This window comes from Bufo gargarizans, chromosome 1 (assembly GCF_014858855.1).
Source record: "Bufo gargarizans isolate SCDJY-AF-19 chromosome 1, ASM1485885v1, whole genome shotgun sequence".
Classification (NCBI taxonomy): Eukaryota; Metazoa; Chordata; class Amphibia; order Anura; family Bufonidae; genus Bufo; species Bufo gargarizans.
Window position 1 is genome coordinate 322819819 of NC_058080.1, and position 21145 is coordinate 322840963.

Sequence of the window (21145 nt, forward strand, 5' to 3'; positions counted from 1 at the left end):
CAATGGATATCAATCAATGAAACTTCATTGGCAATATACTGGGCTTATTTATGCACACAGCTCCATGGCATAAAAAATATTCTGTATATACTTCATTGTCACCATATCTGCCAATCGCCTCCATCCTTCTGAGTCATTATGTTTTTTAAGATGTTTCTCTTAACACCAAGGGGTTAGACGTTCCTTTCTTTGCTGTGGGAGAAAGCAAGTAAAAATACCCTGTAGAGTGAGGGGAGATGTGTAATACTTAACTTTTACTAAGTATACGATAAAATGCGCAACACACCAAAATAGTAACAAAAGACAAAAAAAATTTAAAATTGGGAGGTTATATTCTGATAATCACCCACATATTGATAAGGACTCATTCATCAAAATTAGCAGGTGACAGCAATGGTAAACTGAACGATCTTACCAAATCCTGTAGCCAACCTTTCTGATGGGTCCAGTGTTGAAAAGAGGAACCTCTTGGTTCTGTAGGGGTCCTGGTATCTGTTCAATAATGATGTAGACAGGTATGGGGAGACTTTTTTCCCCTACTAACACCCTAAAATAGGGGAAGGGGACACCTGCATGCCCTACCTATCTATACAGAGCTCTCGCCCTGAGTATTAGGGACTACAAATAGGGAAGTTACCCGGTCTAGGGGCAGGTATCCAGATGGGGTCGCCCCTTTCGAGGCGGGTGCTCTGTATCGATAGGAAGGGCATGTAGGTGTCCCTTTCCCCTATTGTAGGGTGTTAGTAGGGATAGAAGTCTCCCCATACCTGTCTACATCGCTATTGAACAGTCACCAGGACCCCTCTTTTCAACACTTGACCCATCACAAAGGTTGGCTACGGGATCTGGTAAGAATGAGTCCTTATCGGAAAATAGGCTTCAATTTTTGTTTTTGTCTTGTTTTTGTTACTATGTTGATGTGTTGCACATTTTATATCGTACCTAGTACAAGTTAAGTTTTACACTTCCCCCATCACTCTAGCGGGTAATTTTACTATTATTAGCTGGGAATGTATTGGTCGTCGCATCACCACGTCTCCCTGTTGCTTATTTAGATGGGAGTTGTAGTGGCCCTGATGAAGTGTCACTTTGTACTCCCTTAGGCCATTGCTCCCTAGACATAAGTGCACTGGAAATGTAGTATTGAAGAATGAGGCCAGAATTAAATGTATACACATTTCTTTTACTAAGGCTACATGCACACAAACATTGTTTGTTTCCGTATCCGTTCTGTTTTGTTTGCGGATAGGATGCAGACCCATTCTTTTTAATGGGTCTGCAAAAAATAAAAATAAAACATGTCCTATTCTCGTCCGTTTTAGGCATTATTACAATAGATCCGCAAAAAAAACGGATGGCATACGGAGGTCATCGGGTTGTTTTTTTTCGCGGATCCGCAATTTGTGGACCTCAAAACACATACGGTTGTGTGCAATGTAGAACTTAAGGTACATTCTGTAGCAACTAATTTCATATGCAATTGTCTGGCTATCAGTAAAGAATATTGAGGCAGGTTTGATGGCTAATATTATACTGGCCTAGTAGTAGCCTGGGTGATGGGTGTCTTAGCCATAGTCCCTAACCTCACAGCATTGTCTGTAATTTTGGTTGTTGCTGTTCACTCTGCTGTCTTCTCAAAGATTAACTTGAGGCTTTATTTCTTTTGAGAATCCTTTTTAGAAGCATTAGCTCAGACTTGTGCTTCCTCTCCACACTCTGGTCGCTCTGGAACGTCACCTCCTAGCAGTAGGCAGGACCAGGCCACTCCTACTAAGAGGGGAGAAATAAGGGGGTTAGCCTTGCTCCTTGCAAACCATTGCTATCCATTCTTTACTCTAAGTTACAGCCAAAAACATTAACAATATAAAATACATAACTATATAAAACGTAACTTTTTCTCCTTTTGTCCAAAGGACCTTAGTTGTTTTACTCCCAGAGTATAGCCAATAACCTCTCAGTGTTTTCTTCTAGTTTATAGTTTTGTTCTAGTTTCTCACCCAGAACAATCCACTATTAATACCTTTTTAGGCTACTTTCACACCAGCGTTTCGGTGTCCGGCTATTAGGGACTGCCGGACCTCTGCAATGATCGGGCGCGCACCGCTCCGGTGCCCGCCCGATCATCCCGCCATGCATGTACAGAAGATTGCATTCTGGCAATGCATCCCCCGTCGTACATGCATGGCGTTCTGCGTTAAGGGGGTTAATAACTTTTAGATTCTGCCTCGTTGAGCGAAGTGCGCATGCACGCGCGAATGCGCGCAAACATGCGCGAACGCGCACTTCGCTCAACAAGGCAGAATCTAAAAGTCTGCACGGGCGCATCAGGCACAGGCCTGTGCGCACGCGCGGGATCTTTGAAAAGGAGGAGGGGGCACTGAGGAGAGCCGGAGGCGGATTTGATTACATCGAGGTGGCGCTGAAAGGATCATGGGAGGAGCTGGGCACCAACGGCGGCGGCGGAGAGCGGCAGATTCAGACCTTCAGAAACGCCCTGGGCACCTTATCCAGAAGACTGACAGGTTAGATAAAAGCGATTTTATCAAAACTACACGGCGGATTTATCTTATAACAACAGCTTTGTAATGACAAGGGCACCATGGAGAGAACAATAGTTATAAAAGGGGGGGTTAGAATTTGGTGACAGAGTCCCTTTAATGTCTAAGAGCTTGGTCAAAGTTATCTGAGTGCTCAAATCTCCAAGGGTTCCCAAACGTTTACAAGGCACTCCTTTCCTTTTTTTCACTCTAAAATTGTACAAAACCAAAATAATGCACTAATATTACTTAAAATGTTGAAAGGTGTGTTTCATCTTTAACCTTATACCAACTTGCTAAACTGTTCACAGTTACAGTAATTTTGACCAGGAGTGCCTAAACTTTTGCTTGCCACTGTATATAGATAAATAAGTATACTGTAGATACAGCGCTCAGTACTTCACTTGTATTACAAATCTGAGTTCTGGTTGCACATAATTTCAAGCATAAATCAAGCTGCCGCCATATTTGTGATGTAGGTGCTGGTCTGCTTGATAAAAGGTTTTCATGTAAACCTGAAATGTTACAATGCAATTTGTGTGACATCAGACCTCTGGTGGATTTGTAATATAATTTCTACTGAATTATATTGAAGTACTGACTGCTAACCTTTTGTATGACAGGTGTTTGCAGTATGTCATGTTATACGGGTACTTTGAATGTGTTTTTGTATGTTCTAGATTTGTTTTTATAATTCAGATTGTATCTATCTTTCAGTTTTTTCTGTGTACTGCCAGTAAATCTGTACATTACCTTTATTCCTTTTTGTCTATATACATTTTGCATTTATTCAATAAAAATGATGACCTAAAAACAAAACTAGCAGATGTTTATGAATGATTCTCTTTACCGTATTTTTCGCCCTAGAAGACGCACCGGCCCATAAGAGGAGGACAGTCAGACCCCCAATGTTAATCAGACCTCAGATCAGACCCCCAATGTTAATAAGACCTCAGATCAGATCCCCAATCAGACCTCAGCACAGACCCCAATGTGAATGACCCTCAATCAGACTTCAGATAAGAGCCCTATGCCTCTCATTAGCCCCCATATGCCTCTCGTCACCCCCATGTCTTTCATGAGCCCTCATATGAGCCCCCATGCCTCTCATCAGCCCCCATATGCCTCTCGTCACCCCCATGTCTTTCATGAGCCCTCATATGATCCCCCATGCCTCTCATCAGCCCCCATATGAGCACTCATGCCTCTTATAAGCCCCCATGCCTCTCATCAGCCCCCATGCCTCTCATCAGCTCCATGTGATCACCCATGCCTTTCTTCAGCCCCCATGCCTCTCGTCAGCCCTCATATGAGCCCCCATGCCTCTCTTCAGCCCCCATGCCACAGAGAACCTTAAATAAGAAATCCACTTACCTTTCCTGCTCTGGACACCACCACTTCTCGCCTACAGCGCGATCGTCTTCTTCCTGACATCGGCTGTGCTGTGAACAGGCGTACACAGCATGAGGTCACTGAGCTCTTGCACGCTGTGTGCAGCCACAGCACAGCCGACTGCAGAGGACCAGGAAGCGGTGAGTACAGAGACTTCCCCGCTTCAAAGTCCTCTGGTACTAATGAGCGCTAATTAGTATTCACCGAATAATACGCAGGGACATCCCCCCTTTGGAGTGAAAAAATGCATCTTATGAGGTGAAAAATACGGCATATTTGAAAATTGCTCACTATGTGGAGTGGAAAAAGTTGGGATCAAATTAGCATTTTTATTGTGTATATTTATTGGGAAAGATTTATCAAAAGTGGTGTAAGGGGAAATTGGCATAGTTGCTCATAGCAACCAATCAGATTCCACCTTTTATGTCTTGAAGGAGCTGTGAGAAAGGAAATCTCATTGAATGCTGTGGCAGCAAAGCCAGTTTTCCATTACACCAGTTTAATAAATCTCCCCCATCGTTTCTCTGAACAAATAAGATTCTCATGTTTTGACATATACACATTTGAAAGCACTATCCACTACATTCTGTTCATGTCTTCTGACTCTCAATCTGTTGCTAATATTTTTATATTGCTTATTAAAAATATTTTCCTTCGAGTAAATCCTTTTAGCTGTAACAAATTCTCCATAAGGAATTGCTTTAACTCTGTGGACTGGATGACAACTGGTATTGCTGTCAACTGTAGTATTTGCTAGAGGAAGGTTAGGTTTATGGTAGATAGATGTATATATTTTATGTTTAACAGAATTACCCCATAAATCTAAAGCCCAAAATTGTATGACTATAGACCAGGCATCCATCTGTTGTAAAACTACAACTCCCACAATGCCCTGTTGTAGGCTGATACCTGTAGGCAGTTTGGGCATGTAGTTTTGCAACAGCTGGAGGGCCGCAGTTTGAGGATTCCTGCCATAGACGGTGATGAAATAGTGAATTTCAAATCAAATCAAGTGAATAGCATGGAGCCGTCCTATTGAAATAAATGGGACAGCGGAGCTGTAATTGCAACTGCTCGCCGCTGGAATTGTGACAGCGGGGAGGTAATCAAAGAAGAGAAGACAGCACTTGTACGAACACTGTGTTCTCTTCAAACAGCTGATAGACGGGGTTGCCGCCAGTCAGCCCACCGCCGATCAGATATTAATATGTTTTACTACTTTTGCGTAATAAAACCCATTTTTAAAAAAAAAAGATTTTTTTTTTTAGAACTGTTGTATCCCAAGACCCATAACTTTTTTTTTTTTTCTTTCTATTGAGTTGTGTGAGGGCTTGATTGTTGCAGAACGACTTGTAATTTTCATTGGTAACATTTTGGGGTAAATAATACTTTTTGATTGCTTGTTAGTGGCGACTAAGAATAAATTTGCAATTTAGATATATTATTTTTTTTTTTTACAATGTTCATCGTAGGGTTGGGCGATATACCGGTATCACGATATACCGCGGTATTAAAAAACAGCGATATAGCCGTTTCCTAAATACCGCGGTATTTTGTGATGTCATCAAAGCGGTCAGCACACATTGTGCGCTGACCGCTTCTAAACGTGCGTCCGCCCGCCCCTGCACCTTGCATAGCGCTGAGTAACATTACTTCCTCTCGCTCCTGGCCTGGCTCCTTCTTGCTCCGCCTCCCTTAGTCAAGTCTCCACCCACCATCTGACATCACCGTCGTCACCCACCAGTGCCGGCTCTATTGTATATGTGGCGATCCCCTGTGTGAGTACTGGTGTCTCTGGAGAGAATTTTCCTGCGGCTGCCTCACTAGTGTGCTCTGTCTGATGACGAAATTATAAACTTACTACTTCCCGCAGCGGCCGCCCCGGCTCTCCCTCCTCCTTGCTCCCATATTCAAATCTCTGCCCACCGGCATCTGATGTATGAATCGGAGCACACAAGCGAGGCAGCCGCGGGAAAGGTATATCGCAAAGTATTACTGCATGTATGGTGGCCTGTGGCCACAAGACCTTATTATAACGCCTCCTTGTGGCCCCCATACGGTGTAACGCCTCCTTGTGGCCCCCCATTCAGTTTAACACCTCCTTGTGGCCCCCCATTCAGTTTAACGCCTCCTTGTGGCCCCCTATACAGTGTAACGCCTCCTTGTGGCCCCCCATACAGTGTAACGCCTCCTTGTGGCCCCCCATACAGTGTAACGCCTCCTTGTAGCCCCCATACAGTGTAACGTCTCCTTGTGGCCCCCCATACAGTATAATGTCTCCTTGTGTTTTTTTTCCTTTAAACTGGTATTTATCGCGATATATATCGTTATCGCGATAAGTTTTTTAATATCGTTATCGTCTGAATATTTTTGATATCGTCCAACCCTAGTTCATCGTAGGGAATAATTTACATGATAGGCTACTTTCACATTGGCATTTTGGCTTTCCGTTTGTGAGATCCGTTCAGGGCTCTCACAAGCGGTCCAAAATGGATCAGTTTGGCCCTAATGCATTCTGAATGGAAAAAGATCCGCTCAGAATGCATCAGTTTGCCTCCGTTCCGTCTCCATTCTGCTTTGGAGGCGGAAACCAAAACGCTGCTTTCAGATCCGTCTTGGCTATGTTAAAAATAATACAAACGGATCCGTTCTGAACGGATGCAGATGTATGTATTATCTGAATGGATCCATGAAGGATCCGCACCAAACGCGAGTGTGAAAGTAGCCATATTTGTGTAGTGCAGGTCATTACAGATGTGGCGGTACTAAACATATAGGGAAGATTTAATTTTTGCTACGCAGCATGTAAGGGGATAAACAGCCCAGATTGTCACTGCCAGTCCAGGCTGTTGGAGCAGGAGTGCTGCTCTCGTGTATGAGCCAAGCCCCCGCTCTGGGCTGCATGGGGGACCCAGCCTAAGAACTTCATTGTTCAAAAAGAGTAAGCCATCCTGAGGATAGGCCATCAGTACAAAGTGCTGTACAAACTGAAGATGACTATTACATTTTGAGATTCTTAATTACCGGTAGGTCTTGGACTTAGGTATTGTACTACTTCTCAAAAGCTATGCATGGAAAGTGCTCTGTTCAACTGTAAAGTTACATACGTGCTATGATTGTTTAAATATTTTTTCTTTTTCATTCAGGTCACATTTCTTACAATGTTCCCTCTAATCATATTGATTCCAATGTTGAAAGACCCTCATCTCGAGGTAAGTCAGTTTTTTTTAATGTATTTGTTTCACAAAGATTCAGGCTTGATTTTAAAGTTGGAAAATGCAGTGAAAAATCTAATAAAATAATAATAATATGAACACAGTTCTATGTCAGACTATAAGAATCCCTTCTCCATTGCTCTTTCTGCAATAAGAGACAAAGATTATGAAGCACCATCCCCTAGTTAAACCCCATCACTCAGACATAGGTCATCTGAAAATGAAAGAGCTAAGGAGAATATCAATACCTATGATTAGATTATTATAAGATTTTTCCCCCAAAGTATTCTTGAGATTCTACCCTTTTTTTATTGCTTTATTCTTGTGTGTGTCCTCTGTTTTGATTTATGCCTGTCTTACCTTTGTGTTGCTGATTTGCGGTGGACTGTGATACATGGGGACAGCACAGAACCCTGCAGGGAGTCTAATGTCAGTGTGGGCCTACGCATGGCTTGATATTAACCCCTTAAGAACCCATGACGTACATGTATGTCATATCTGTCTGGGACTTAAAGACCAGTGACGTACATGTACGTCATGCTCATCAGCAGCAGAGATGCGGCAGTCACTGATAGCCGGACCCCTGCTGTATGCGCTGGCATAGATAAAAACATTGATGCCGGCGCATGAACCCTCGCACTGCCGCGGTACGTGCGGGATAGTGCCAGGTGTGGGGTGGCCATCGGGTCCCCGCACTGCTGTGATGGGGACCCGATGGCAGCCCGATGCCTTCCGTGATAGCCTGTGAAATCCAGCCCCCTGGATCTCACAGGCAGGAAGCTGTAAGTGTATTACAGTGTGTAATACACTTACAGCCAATGATCAGACCCCCAAAAGTTGAAGTCTCAGAGTGGAACAAAAAAATAAAGTGAAAAAAGAAGTTAAAAAAAGAAAGTTTCAAGTAAAAAAATGCAAATTTTTCTCAAAATACCGTTTTTTTTTTAAAATAGGGAAAAAAAGAAAAGTAGACATATTAGGTATCGTCACCTCTGTATCAACTGGCTCTATAAAAATATCACATGACCTAAACCCTCAGGTGAACACCGTAAAAAAAAAAGCTAAAAAAACATTTTTTGTCACCTTACATCACTAAAAGTGCAACACCAAGTGATCAAAAAGGCGTATGCCCCCAAAATGGTGCCAATCTAACAGTCACCTCATCTTGCAAAAAAAAAAAAACCCTACCCAAGACAATCGCCTACAAAATAAAAAAATAAACTATGGAGATATGATTTATTTTGTTTCAAAAATGCTTTTATTGTGTTAAATGTAAAAAAAATATAAAAGTATACATATTAGGTATCGCCACATCCGTAAAAACAACTTGCTCTATAAAAATACCACATGACCTGACTCCTTAGGTGAATACCGTAAAAAAGATAAAATAAAAACGTCAAAAAATTATTTTTTTGTCACCTTACATCACAAAAAGTGTAATAACAAACGATCAAAAAGTCATATGCACACAAAATAGTGCCAATCAAACCATCATCACATCCCACAAAAAAATAGACCCTACCTAGTGCAATTGCCCAAAAATAAAAAAAATATGGCTCTAAGAATATGGAGACTAAAACATGCTATTATTGTGTAAAACTTAAATAAATAAAAATATTTTGACATATTAGGTATTGCCACATCCGTGGCAGAACCTGCTGTATAAAAATGTCACATGACCTAAACCCTCAGATGAACACCGTTAAAAAAAAATTAAGAAACAGTGTGTCAAAAAGCAATTTTTTTGTCACCTTACATCACAGAAAGTGTAATACCAAGCGATCAAAAAGCCATATGCACCCTAAAATAGTACCAATCAAACTGTTATCTCATACCGAAAAAAAATGAGCCCCTACATAAGACAGTCCCCCCCCCCCAAAAAATAAAATAAAAACTATGGCTTTCAAAATGTGGAGACAAAAAATGCTTTATGTAAAACTGAAACAAACAACCAAAAAAAGTAACACATCCGTAACAACTTGCTCTATAAATACTACATGATCTAACCTGTCAGATGAGCATTGTAAATAACAAAATATAAAATAGGTGGGAAAACAGCTATTTTTTGTTACCTTGCCTCACAAACATAGAGCAACCAAAAATCACATATACTCTAAAATAGTACCAACAAAACTTATCCCGTAGTGGCCAGGTCATTTGCCTTTATTGCATGGTGCATCCTGCTGCCATCTATTTCCTATGCCATCTATTTTCCTAGGGTCTTTTTTTTTTGTTGAGTTTCTAATCTAGAGGTGCATCAGGGGGTCTTCAAATGTGACATGGCAACTTAAAATTATCCCAGTGAAATCTGCCTTCCAAAAACCATATGGCGTTCCTTTCCTTCTGCGCCCTGACGTGTGCCCGTATAGCAGTTTTCAACCACATATGGGGTGTTTCTGTAAACTGCAGAATCAGGGAAATAAATATTGAGTTTTCTTTGCTTTGTTTTTTTTTCCTTTGTTGAATACCTTGAGAGGTGTAGTTTCTAAAATGGAACCATTTATGTGTGGTTTGTATTATGTAAGCCTCACAAAGTGACTTCAGACCTGAACTGGTCCTTAAAAAGTGGGTTTTGGAAATTTTCTGAAAAATTTTGAGATTTGTTTCTAAACGTCTAAGCCTTCTAACGTCCCAAAAAAGAAAATGTCATTTACAAAATGATCTAAATATGAAGTAGACATTTGGGAAATGTAAAGTAATAACTATTTTAGAAGGTATCACTATCTGTTTTAAAAGCAGAGAAATAGACATTTAGAAAATTGCAAATTTTTCCAGATTTTTGGTAAGTTTGATATTTTTTATAAATAAAAATGAAATATCTTGACTCAAATTTACCAGTGTCATGAAGTACAATATGTGATGAGAAAACATTCTCAGAATGGCTTGGATAAGTAAAAGCGTTTTAAAGTTATCACCACATAAAGTGAGACATGTCAGATTTGCAAAAAATGGCCTGGTCCTTAAAGTGAAAAATGGCAGGGTTCTTAAGGGGTTAATGTAGGAGCTCTGTTATGTGGCATGGTGTTGCTGTAGAGCAGGGGTGGGGAACCTTTTTTTTCTGCCGAGGGCCATTTGGATATTTGTAACATCGTTCGTGGGCCATACAAAATTCTCAACTCAAAAATTTGACTGCTATATTTAGTCTAACATATAATTGACTTAGGGGTAAGTTACAAAAATGGCAGTACAATGAAAAAAAATCTATAGCACTATATTTTTGCAGCACAAAATGGTGCCTGCGCTATATATTACATATAGTACAGGCACCGTTTTGACCACACATAGCAGTCAAATTAAGTTCAGAATATTATGTATTTAGTTCTTTATTTGGCATTAATGGCAGCCAAGCTCATCCCAGGGGGGTCCAGAGAGAGGTTCACCCAGTTTTCACTCTCCTTGCCACTGTCTCAGTCTCTTCTTTCCCAACTGTCCCTGCCTTTGTCCCTTTCTCAGCCTCAGATTTGCACCCCCACCTCCTATCAGACCTCCCAGCCTACATCAGCCTCAGTCCAGACTCCTATCAGACCCCCCAGTCTCAGATCAGACCTCCATCAGATCCCCCAGCCTCAGATCAGACCCCCCCAGCCTCAGATCAGATCCTTATTAGACCCTCCCAAGCCGTAGATCAGACCTCTATCAGACCCTCCCCACCCTCCATTAGCCTTAGATCAGCCATTAGCAGATCCCCCAGCATCCAATCAGACCTCAGATCAGACGTTTAAAAAAAATACAAAAATAAACTTACCTCTCAAGCTCTGGATGGCGTTGCCACTAGGCAGATTCACTTACCCTCACTGGTCTTCTTCCAGCCGCGCTGTACTGTGATCTGACAGCGCACAGTGTCAGGTCATAGTGCGGGTCTATGTGCACTAAGTCCTGACTCTATACAGGTCCTTTTTTAAAAATTAGCATATTGTGATAAAGTTCATTATTTTACTTTCATATATTTTAGATTCATTACACACCAACTGAAGTAGTTCAAGCCTTTTATTGTTTTAATATTGATGATTTTGGCATACAGCTCATGAAAACCCAAATTTCCTATCTTAAAAAAATTAGCATATTTCATCCAACCAATAAAAGAAAAGTGTTTTTAATGCAAAAAAATGTCAACCTTCAAATAATGATGTTCAGTTATGCACTCAATACTTGGTCGGGAATCCTTTTGCAGAAATGACTGCTTCAATGCGGCGTGGCATGGAGGCAATCAGCCTGTGGCACTGCTGAGGTGTTATGGAGGCCCAGGATGCTTCGTTAGCGGCCTTAAGCTCATCCAGAGTGTTAGGTCTTGCGTCTCTCAACTTTCTCTTCCCAATATCCCACAGATTCTCTATGGGGTTCAGGTCAGGAGAGTTGGCAGGCCAATTGAGCACAGTAATGCCATGGTCAGTAAACCATTTACCAGTGGTTTTGGCACTGTGAGCAGGTGCCAGGTCGTGCTAAAAAACTAAATCTTCATCTCCATAAAGCTTTTCAGCAGATGGAAGCATGAAGTGCTCCAAAATCTCCTGATAGCTAGCTGCATTGACCCTGCCCTTGATAAAACACAGTGGACCAACACCAGCAGCTGACATGGCACCCCAGACCATCACTGACTGTGGGTACTTGACACTGGACTTCAGGCATTTTGGCATTTCCCTCTCCCCAGTCTTCCTCCAGACTCTGGCACCTTGATTTCCGAATGACATGCAACAGTCCAGTGCTGCTTCTCTGTAGCCCAGGTCAGGCGCTTCTGCCGCTGTTTCTGGTTCAAAAGTGGTTTGACCTGGGGAATGTGGCACCTGTAGCCCATTTCCTGCACACGCCTGTACACGGTGGCTCTGGATGTTTCTACTCCAGACTCAGTCCACTGCTTCCGCAGGTCCCCCAAGGTCTGGAATCGGTCCTTCTCCACAATCTTCCTCAGGGTCCGGTCACCTCTTCTCGTTGTGCAGCGTTTTCTGCCACACTTTTTCCTTCCCACAGACTTCCCACTGAGGTGCCTTGATACAGCACTCTGGGAACAGCCTATTCGTTCAGAAATTTCTTTCTGTGTCTTACCCTCTTGTTCGAGGGTGTCAATGATGGCCTTCTGGACAGCAGTCAGATCGGCAGTCTTACCCATGATTGCCGTTTGGAGTAATGAACCAGGCTGGGAGTTTTTAAAAGCCTCAGGAATCTTTTGCAGGTGTTTAGAGTTAATTAGTTGATTCAGATGATTAGGTTAATAGCTCGTTTAGAGAACCTTTTCATGATATGCTAATTTTTGGAGATAGGAATTTTGGGTTTTCATGAACTGTATGCCAAAATCATCAATATTAAAACAATAAAAGGCTTGAACTACTTCAGTTGTGTGTAATGAATCTGAAATATATGAAAGTCTAATGTTTATCAGTACATTACAGAAAATAATGAACTTTATCACAATATGCTAATTTTTTGAGAAGGACCTGTATGTGTCAGGACAGAGAGTGGGCCGGAAGAAGACCAGGGAACATGAGGACAGCGAGTATGCAGTGCTGTTCTCAACTTACTGTGCCACCCGCATGCTAATGACCGCTTCCATAATGGAAGCGGTCATTAGCATTTTCATTATATATACAAGCAGGGGTCCGGGGGTCACATGAGATGATCCCATGGGCCGTATGTGGCCCGTGTGCCGGAGTTTCCCCACACTTGCTATAGAGGGAGGGACCAATAATAATGTGTAAGAGTGGCTCTAGTGCTCTGTGCATGCTACAAAACAGTTGGACTATTACAGTATTACAGTTGGACCAAGGGAGTGACTGAAAATTCAATAAAGGGTTTTTCTGTGATTAATGATCTATCCTCAAGAATTCAACTCCTGACATGCCTTCCAATCTGTGGGGGGAACCGCTGTGCTTGGGCAAGTACTGCTGCCACTTCCTTGGTCTGTGACTTCAGGTCCTACAGCTCAGTCCCATTAAAGGAATTCTCCAGGTATTATTTTAAATAGCTGTCAACCCCAATATACTTAACATTTTGATGACTATTTTTTAGCCAATGAGAAGTATGAAAGAAGACAGTGGGCTGTTGTTGTTTTTTTGGCCATAACTATTTTTTTTTTTCTGTCGATGTAGCCATTAGGGATGAGCGAATCGACTTCGGATGCAACATCCAAAGTCGATTTGCATAAAACTCTGTTCCAATATTGTACGGAGCAGAAGCTCTGTACAGTATTAGAATGTAAACTCAGGTTTGGTTTCAATGTACCATTATTTTTCACTTTATAAGACACACTTTTTCCCCCTCCAAAGTGGAGGGAAAAAGTCAGTGCGTCTTAAAAAATGAAGGTGACCCAAATGTGTAACCTGCTGCAGCTCAGGAGCTCTCACTAACTGCTCAGGAGCTGCCATGAAACTGTAGAAGGGCGGGCGGGCAGCTGCACAGAACTTAGTGTGGGCCGGCAGATGGGAATGTGCTTGCCATTCTCTCATGCTGCACCCTCTTTATTATGTCCTGGGTGGGCGGTGCGGCCCGGAGTGAATGAGTTAGCACAGGCTGGCAGTCTTCAGTGAAGCCGCCAGCCCGCGCATACATTGAGGCACTAAGCAGCACCTTGTCTGGCGGCTTCACTGAATGCTAAGTGATGCCGGTAGCCCGCGCTTCCATTTCATTCATTGCTGTGCTGCCCTACAGTATGGTTGGGCAGGCTGGCGGCATCTCTGTATACCCTGTAATGCTGCCAGCGTGCAAGTCCTTCCACTCACCCCAGCAACAGGATCCCTCTGTGCTACCTTCTGTGCTGATTAGTGGTGAGCGAGTCCTGCTCCCCCCTGCCTCCACCAATCAGCTCCATACATTTCCTCCACCAATCAGCGTCCCACATTGTTTGCGCCATATGACCTCCCCCCTGTCCGGGTACCGTAGATTGCTGGCTAAGTCCCATGGTGATGACAGCTCAAGGCAATATACGGTACCCTAATGAAAAATGTGTGCCAAATATGACTATAAATACCCTCGCCCATAGGAATCCACCCATGTACTGCAGTATATGGGTGGATTCTTATGGATGTGGGGGGTTATAGTCAAATTTAAAATGAACACTGTTCTGTAATTGGCATGTGTCTATGTTAAATATGACTATAACCCCCCTCATCCATAGGAATCCACCGATGTACTGTAGTATATGGGTGGATTCCTATGGATGAGGGGGGTTATAATCACATAAGTGTCATCCACAGATCCCACACAACAGTGTCGTCCACAGATGCCCCTATAATATTGTCATCCACATATTTCCCCATAACAGTATTATCCACAGATTCCCCATAATTATGTCATCCACAGATCCCTCCATAATAGTGTCATCCTCAGATCCCCATAACAGTGCGTCATCCACAGACCACCATTAGTTCAAAACCCACCAAAAGCACACCTTTGGTTCAAAATTATTATTTTTTTTCTTATTTTCCTCCTCCAAAACCTAGGTGTGTCTCATCATCAAGTGCTTCTTATAAAGCGAAAAATACGTTAATTTATTAAGTTATTATGCAAAGTCTCACAAGACTCGCTCTGTACAGTATTCAAATGAAGTATTGTGCGAATCCACTTTGGATATTTCACCCGAAGTTGATTCGCTCATCCCTAGTAGCCATTTAAGGGATTTTTTTTGTGGGGTGAACTGAACTTAAACTTCATTGACATCACAGTGTTTAAAAACGCCCATACTGTTAAAATATAAAACATGGAACAGTGTTTTTGGAAAAAAAAATACTTAAAATTGCTGATTCGCTGTTCTTTTGTGGCTTCACCTCCCAAATAAAATTTAATGAAAAGTGATCAAAAAGTCATACACATCCTAAAATGGTATAATTTGAAAACTACAGATTTTCTAACAAAAAATGAACCATCACAAAGCGTAGACGTAAAATGTTAAAAGTTACCGGGGTTAGAATATAGTGATGCAAAGAAAAAATACTTTTTTCAAAGTTTTCATTTTTTCAGTATTAAAACACGAGAAAAACTATACAAATATGTTATCGCTGTAATCACACTGATCTGAAGAATGAACAGGTCAGTTTTGCTGCACAGGGAACGCCATAAAACAATATTTGGGATTTTTTTTCCAGCTTCCCGCTACATTGTATGCAATATTAAATGGTGCGACTAGAAAGTACAATTAGAAAGCCCTGCGCAAAACAAGCCCTCATACGGCTGAGTAAACAGAAAAAGAAAAAAGTTATGGTTAGGGGAAGTCCGTCAATTAAAAATAAAAACACAAAAATGAAAAATCCTCCAGGATTTAATGGGTTAAAACTATTTATCTTTAGTTTTATATCTACAGATCCATCAGAATAACGGACTGCTTAATTCACACAGAGTTTTTTTTATTTTTTATTTGCGTGAATCACTACATGTAAATATGCAAAACTTTTCTTTATATCATGCTAGTTCATTTTCTGTATTTGTCGTGACGCCAATTGCAGCGTGCGCGGGGTACTACCCCAGGGCCCTTCCAAGGTGTTATAACGCAGGTCCCAGATTAGGAATGCCAGAGTGGTGTAATGGCTTATAATGTCTCTATAGGGTGGTTATAATTGTGTCAACGGTGTCTCCTACCTGGGTACGGCTGAACTCCTGGCTCCTGGCTCACTTGCAATAAATTTAAGTGTAGTGATAGTAGGAGTAATAGAGGAATTTTGTAGCAGAATTTATGTCCACACCTTTAGATGAAGTTCAACCATTTTTTTTACTGAATATAACTTGCATCAAAGCAGTATACAGCTTTGGTCTCTGGTCCCAGCAGGTTTTAGCAATGATTGGCAGGAAATGAATGCTTCTGCTTTAAACTTGGAGCTTGCAGGATAAGTCGTCTGCTTGGTAGCTCTGTAATTGTGACGGGAATTAATCTTCTGTACTTTTCTATAACTTCTGCTTTGTGGGGACAGACTAGCTGAGGAGGAATGGCTTCTCCTAGGTCTCTGGACTTCTCTCAGGGGATGCTTTCTTCCTGGAATTCTGGGGATTGTCTGTAGTTTTCTGCTTCTTCATCTAGCTGAGGCTGAAGGAGCTCAAACTGGTAATATGACTTAGGGCTCTTTCACACTTGCGGCAGGACGGATCCGGCAGGCTGGTCTCCCTGTCGGATCCGTCCTTCCGCTGTTTCGCCGAGCCGCCGAACCGCCGCTCCGTCCCCATTGACTATAATGGGGATGGGGGCTGAGCTCCGGCGCAGCGCGGCGGTGCACGGCAAAAGCTGCCGGACCAAAAAGTCCTGCATGTCCGACTTTTTAGTCCGGCGGCTTTCGCCGTGCACCGCCATGCTGCGCCGGAGCTCAGCCCCCGTCCCCATTATAGTCAATAGGCGGCTCGGCGAAACAGCGGAAGGACGGATCCAACAGGGAGACCAGCCTGCCGGATCCGTCCTGCCGCAAGTGTGAAAGAGCCCTAAGTCTCAGACTGAGGCTTGGTCCTTGCTGTCTTCCCTATACAGGGGGGAAACTCAACTGGCCCTAACAGTTTTTTCCCTCCTTTGCTGCAGGAAGATGGAATACTCCACTTCTCTTCAGCAGGGGGGCAGACTAGAACAGGATCGTTCCACTCTGAACTGCCATAACATTAAAACTATCTCTACCAATGATGCTACCGCCTGCTGGTATACCAGGAAAATGACTTGAACAATTGCATTTAACATAGGTTTATGCACATTTGTGGAGGACATAAGCAAAATCACATCTGATGACCGTGTAAAAGCTCTTAGAAGACAGTAGCGTGGTAGATGCACGTATTAACACAACTTTGGAGTGTTACACTAGTTGAAAGTTGTATCTTTCTGCAGGCTGATGTTTAGAAAGCAGTCACTAAAAATAAAGGAATATAGAGAGATACTGCAGATTCGTTCTCTTTCTGTAGGGTGAGGGTTCGGATTGTTGCAGTAATGGATAGACATCTAATTTGCTTAGAATGCTGAGCGCAGCACTAGCACAGCATTTAGTAAAGACAGACTGCAGACATGGAAAGATTTGTGTGTCTTAAGATAGTTAAAGGGCTTCTGTCACCCCACTAAACCTTTTTTTTTTTTTTTTTTGCTTACTTATAATCTCTACACTGTGATTTATGCCTACATAATCTAATAAATGATTTTGGTCCTGTAGATTTTGTTTAAGACATGCTTTTAAAATATGCAAATTACCTTGCTACCAGCAAGTAGGGCGGCTACTTGCTGGTAGCAGCCGCATCCTCCGATCCTAAAGACGCCCCCTCCGCATTGTGATTGACAGGGCCAGGGAACGGGATCGTTCTCTGCTGGCCCTGCCTGTTTGCATTCAAAATCTGGCGCCTGTGCCGCGGCCGTACCTGTCTTCAATCGGCGCAGGCGCACGGAGAGGCGGCCGCTCCATCCTGAATATGCCTGCGCCGGGTGTAGATGTGACGTCATCGGCGCAGGCGCATTGAGGATGGAGCGGCCGAGAAGGCGCCAGATTTTGAATGCAAACAGGCAGGGCCAGCAGAGAACGATTCCGTTCCCTGGCCCTGTCAATCACAATGAGGAGGGGCGTCTTTAGGATCGGAAGATGCGGCTGCTACCAGCAAGTAGCCGCCCTACTTGCTGGTAGCAAGGTAATTTGCATATTTTAGAAGCATGTTTTAAACAAAATCTACAGGACCAAAATCATTAATTACATCGCAGTGTAGGGATTATAAGTAAGCAAAAAAAAAAAAGGTTTAGTGGGGTGACAGAAGCCCTTTAACTTTTTATCATAATTACCATACCAATTCTCTTTACCACTGAATTGGAAAGGTTTCAGCATTGTGGAAGGTGTTATCAATATCAGGGCTCCAGATGGCGACCAAAATGGTCGCCAATGCGACTTAGAATTTACAAATGGCGACAAGACTTTTTAGTTTTGTCGCCATTTGCGACTAGACCCGCCGCCGCAGCTCTGCCGTTGAATACAGCGGCGGGGCACAGGAGATGATAGTTCCCTGCCCCACCGCCGATGTTCTTCTCAGCAGCGCAGTCTCCCTCCCCCTGTGCTGCTGCCTCCGCCAATAAGAAGAGACGGGAGGAGGAGAAGAGGGGCTGTGGCCACTGCGCCACCAATGAAGAAAACTGACCTGTTAATACAAATACAGGAGGCGGTGTCGGAATCAAATAGCCGGCACCCGACCTCTATGACAGGGAGCTGCGATCAGCGGCAGTTGAGTTAACCCTTCAGGTGCGGTACCTGAGGGGTTAACTGCCGCTGATCGCAGCTCCCTGTCACAAAGGTTGGGTGCCGGCTATTTGATTCCGGCACCCGCCTCCTGTATTTGTATAAGAAACATTGGTGGCACAGTGCCCCCCTCCCCCAACACCCCAGTATAAGAAACATTGGTGGCTCAGTGGGAAGTGCCAATGAGGGTTAAAAAATAATTAAAAAAATGAACTCACCTCCTCCAGTTGATCGCGTAGCTGCCGGTCTCCTGTTCTTTCTTCAGGACCTGTGGTGACGTCACTGAGCTTATCACATGGTCCATTACCATGGTGATATATCATCATGTGATGAGCACAGTGATGTCACCACATGTCCTTTGACAGGTCCTGAAGAAAGAACAGGAGACGATCAATTGGAGGAGGTGAGTTAATTTTTTTATTTATTTTTTAACCCTCATTAGCACTGCCCACTGCGCCACCAATGTTTATTATATTGAGGGGGGGCACACTGCAGCACCAATGTTTATTATATTGGGGGGGCGCACTGCACCACTAATGTTTATTATATTGGGGTGTTGGGGGGGTGCACTGCGCCACCAATGTTTATTATATGGGGGGGCGCACTGCGCCACCAATGTTTATTATACTGGGGTGTATATAATGTTTATTATATTGACCTTCTACTATGCATTCTGTATTAAAAAATGCTATTATTTTCCCTTATAAACATGTTATAAGGGAAAATAATACAGTGAATAGACTTTCATCCTAGCAACTATGCGTGAAAATCGCACCGCATCCGCACTTGCTTGCGATTTTCGCGCAGCCCCATTAACTTCTATGGGGCCTGCGTTGCGTGAAAAACGCACAACATAGAGCATGCTGCGATTCCGGTATTTTGAATGCCAGATCTGGCACTAATACATTCCTATGGGGAAAAATGCTGGATCCGGCATTCAGGCAAATCTTCAGTTTTTTTCGCCGGAGATAAAACCGCATGCTGCGGTTTTATCTTTTGCCTGATCAGTCAAAATGACATCCTGATGCATCCTGAACGGATTGCTCTCCATTCAGAATGCATGGGGATATGCCTGATCAGTTCTTTTCTGGTATAGAGCCCCTAGGACGGAACTCTATGCCGGAAAAGAAAAACGCTGGTGTGAAAGTACCCTAAAATATTAAGTTTAAATCCCCCCTTTCCCAATTTTACATATAAAATATATAAACAATAAATAAATAAACATATTACATAGCGCTGTCCAAACTATTAAATTATTAAAAAATATCTCCTATGCGGTGAGCATTCGCAATTTTTTAGTCACCTTTTTACCCCAAAAAATAGGATAGGACTGTTCTATTATGGTGTTTTCCCTCCCTAAAAATAGGATAGGACTGTTCTATTATGGTGTTTTCCCTCCCTAAAAATAGGATAGGACTGTTCTATTATGGTGTTTTCCCTCCCTATAATGTTTCATAAAATGCGAAATGCAGCTTTTTTTGGGGCACGGTATTGTGTATCGCAATACTTTTTTATGGTGACGAAAGCAAATCAAAATTTTGGTATCAAAACAACCCTGTTAGGATTTTTATTCGGTTTTGATTTGGCTCCTAAATTTTTCATTTCAGGAGCCAATGGCTACTAGGTATTTTTTTTAGTCTGGAGCACTGAATATGAGTAACACTGTAAGTCATAATGCAGAATTCCAAACAACAAGGTTTGGGTCTGAGGAGAGACTGTGGAGGTGATTTATTTTAACTCCTTCAAGCCAAAACCTTTTTGAACCAAACCCATAGCCCTATTTTTTGAATCTGTTCTGATAACTACCCAAGTGACTCTGAAACTGTTCTTTAACACATTGCACTTTATGTCATTAGTCATGGTTGGTTAATATATTTTGTTTTTATTTTTAATTAAATTTGCAGAGAATGTTTAAGTGTTTGCAATATTCAACCTCTTCCCGACATCTGCTGTACATGTACGGCAAATGTCCTGTCTTTAAAGTAGATGCCGGGTGCCTGCTGTTTTACACAGCAGAGAATCCGTGGTATACTTTTATCCCCTCGGATGCTGTTGTCAGTTGTGATGAGATCACTGGAGCAGTTTGATTCGAAGGCCTGTCATAGCAAAGTTCCTATACAGGTGAAACTCGAAAAATTAGAATATCGTGCAAAAGTCTATTTATTTCAGTAATGCAAATTAAAAGGAATTGCATTAATGCAGCTTAAAATTAGAATTTTGTGAAAAGGTTCAATATTCTAGACTCAAAGTGTCACACTCTAGTCAGCTAATTAATCCATATACCCTGAGCAAAGGGTACCTCAAAATTGTGACTTTGGGGTTTTCATAAGCTATAAGACATAATCATCCAAATTATAACAAATAAAGGCTTGAAATTTTGGAGTTTTACCTGCAGAGCCTTGCCTTTGGCAGACCTTGATTAGAATGTAGTATTTCCCCCATAGACTGCAATTATTATTTTCTATTATAATTTATTTTAAAGCACCATTTATTACATGGAGCTGTAGATCCAGATGGGGTTACACAAATATACAAATTCAGTAAACAAACTATTAACAAACTGGTACACAGGATTAGAGGATCCTGCCTGCAAGAGCTTACAATCTATAATGAGAGAAACGGTGGGTTTTCAGGTGACTCTTGAAGCTTTGGATGTTGGGGGAGTCTGACGTGTTGGGGTAGACACTGAATGTAGGAGGGAAAGGGGTATAGGAAAAAGACCTGATAACTAGGGAAAAGAGTAGGTCATCTCCTAGAGAAACACTAATCAAAGTCCTGACTGACTGCAAGTATTAACTGACCCCAGAGGTAGGTGAGTTCATACACAGGAACCTAAAGTCCTAAC

At 42.4% G+C, this 21145-nt stretch overlaps 1 protein-coding gene across 3 annotated transcripts in view; it reads left to right on the forward strand.

Annotated features, from left to right (window-relative positions):
* Positions 1 to 21145, forward strand: part of ADGRL3 (adhesion G protein-coupled receptor L3) — an 807408-nt gene that overhangs the window by 214631 nt on the left and 571632 nt on the right. For all 3 annotated transcript variants that reach the window (XM_044305816.1, XM_044305825.1, XM_044305834.1), the window contains exon 6: positions 7076 to 7141. In XM_044305816.1, the coding sequence (XP_044161751.1) occupies positions 7076 to 7141 (66 nt within the window). The remainder of the gene's footprint in view (positions 1 to 7075; positions 7142 to 21145) is intronic.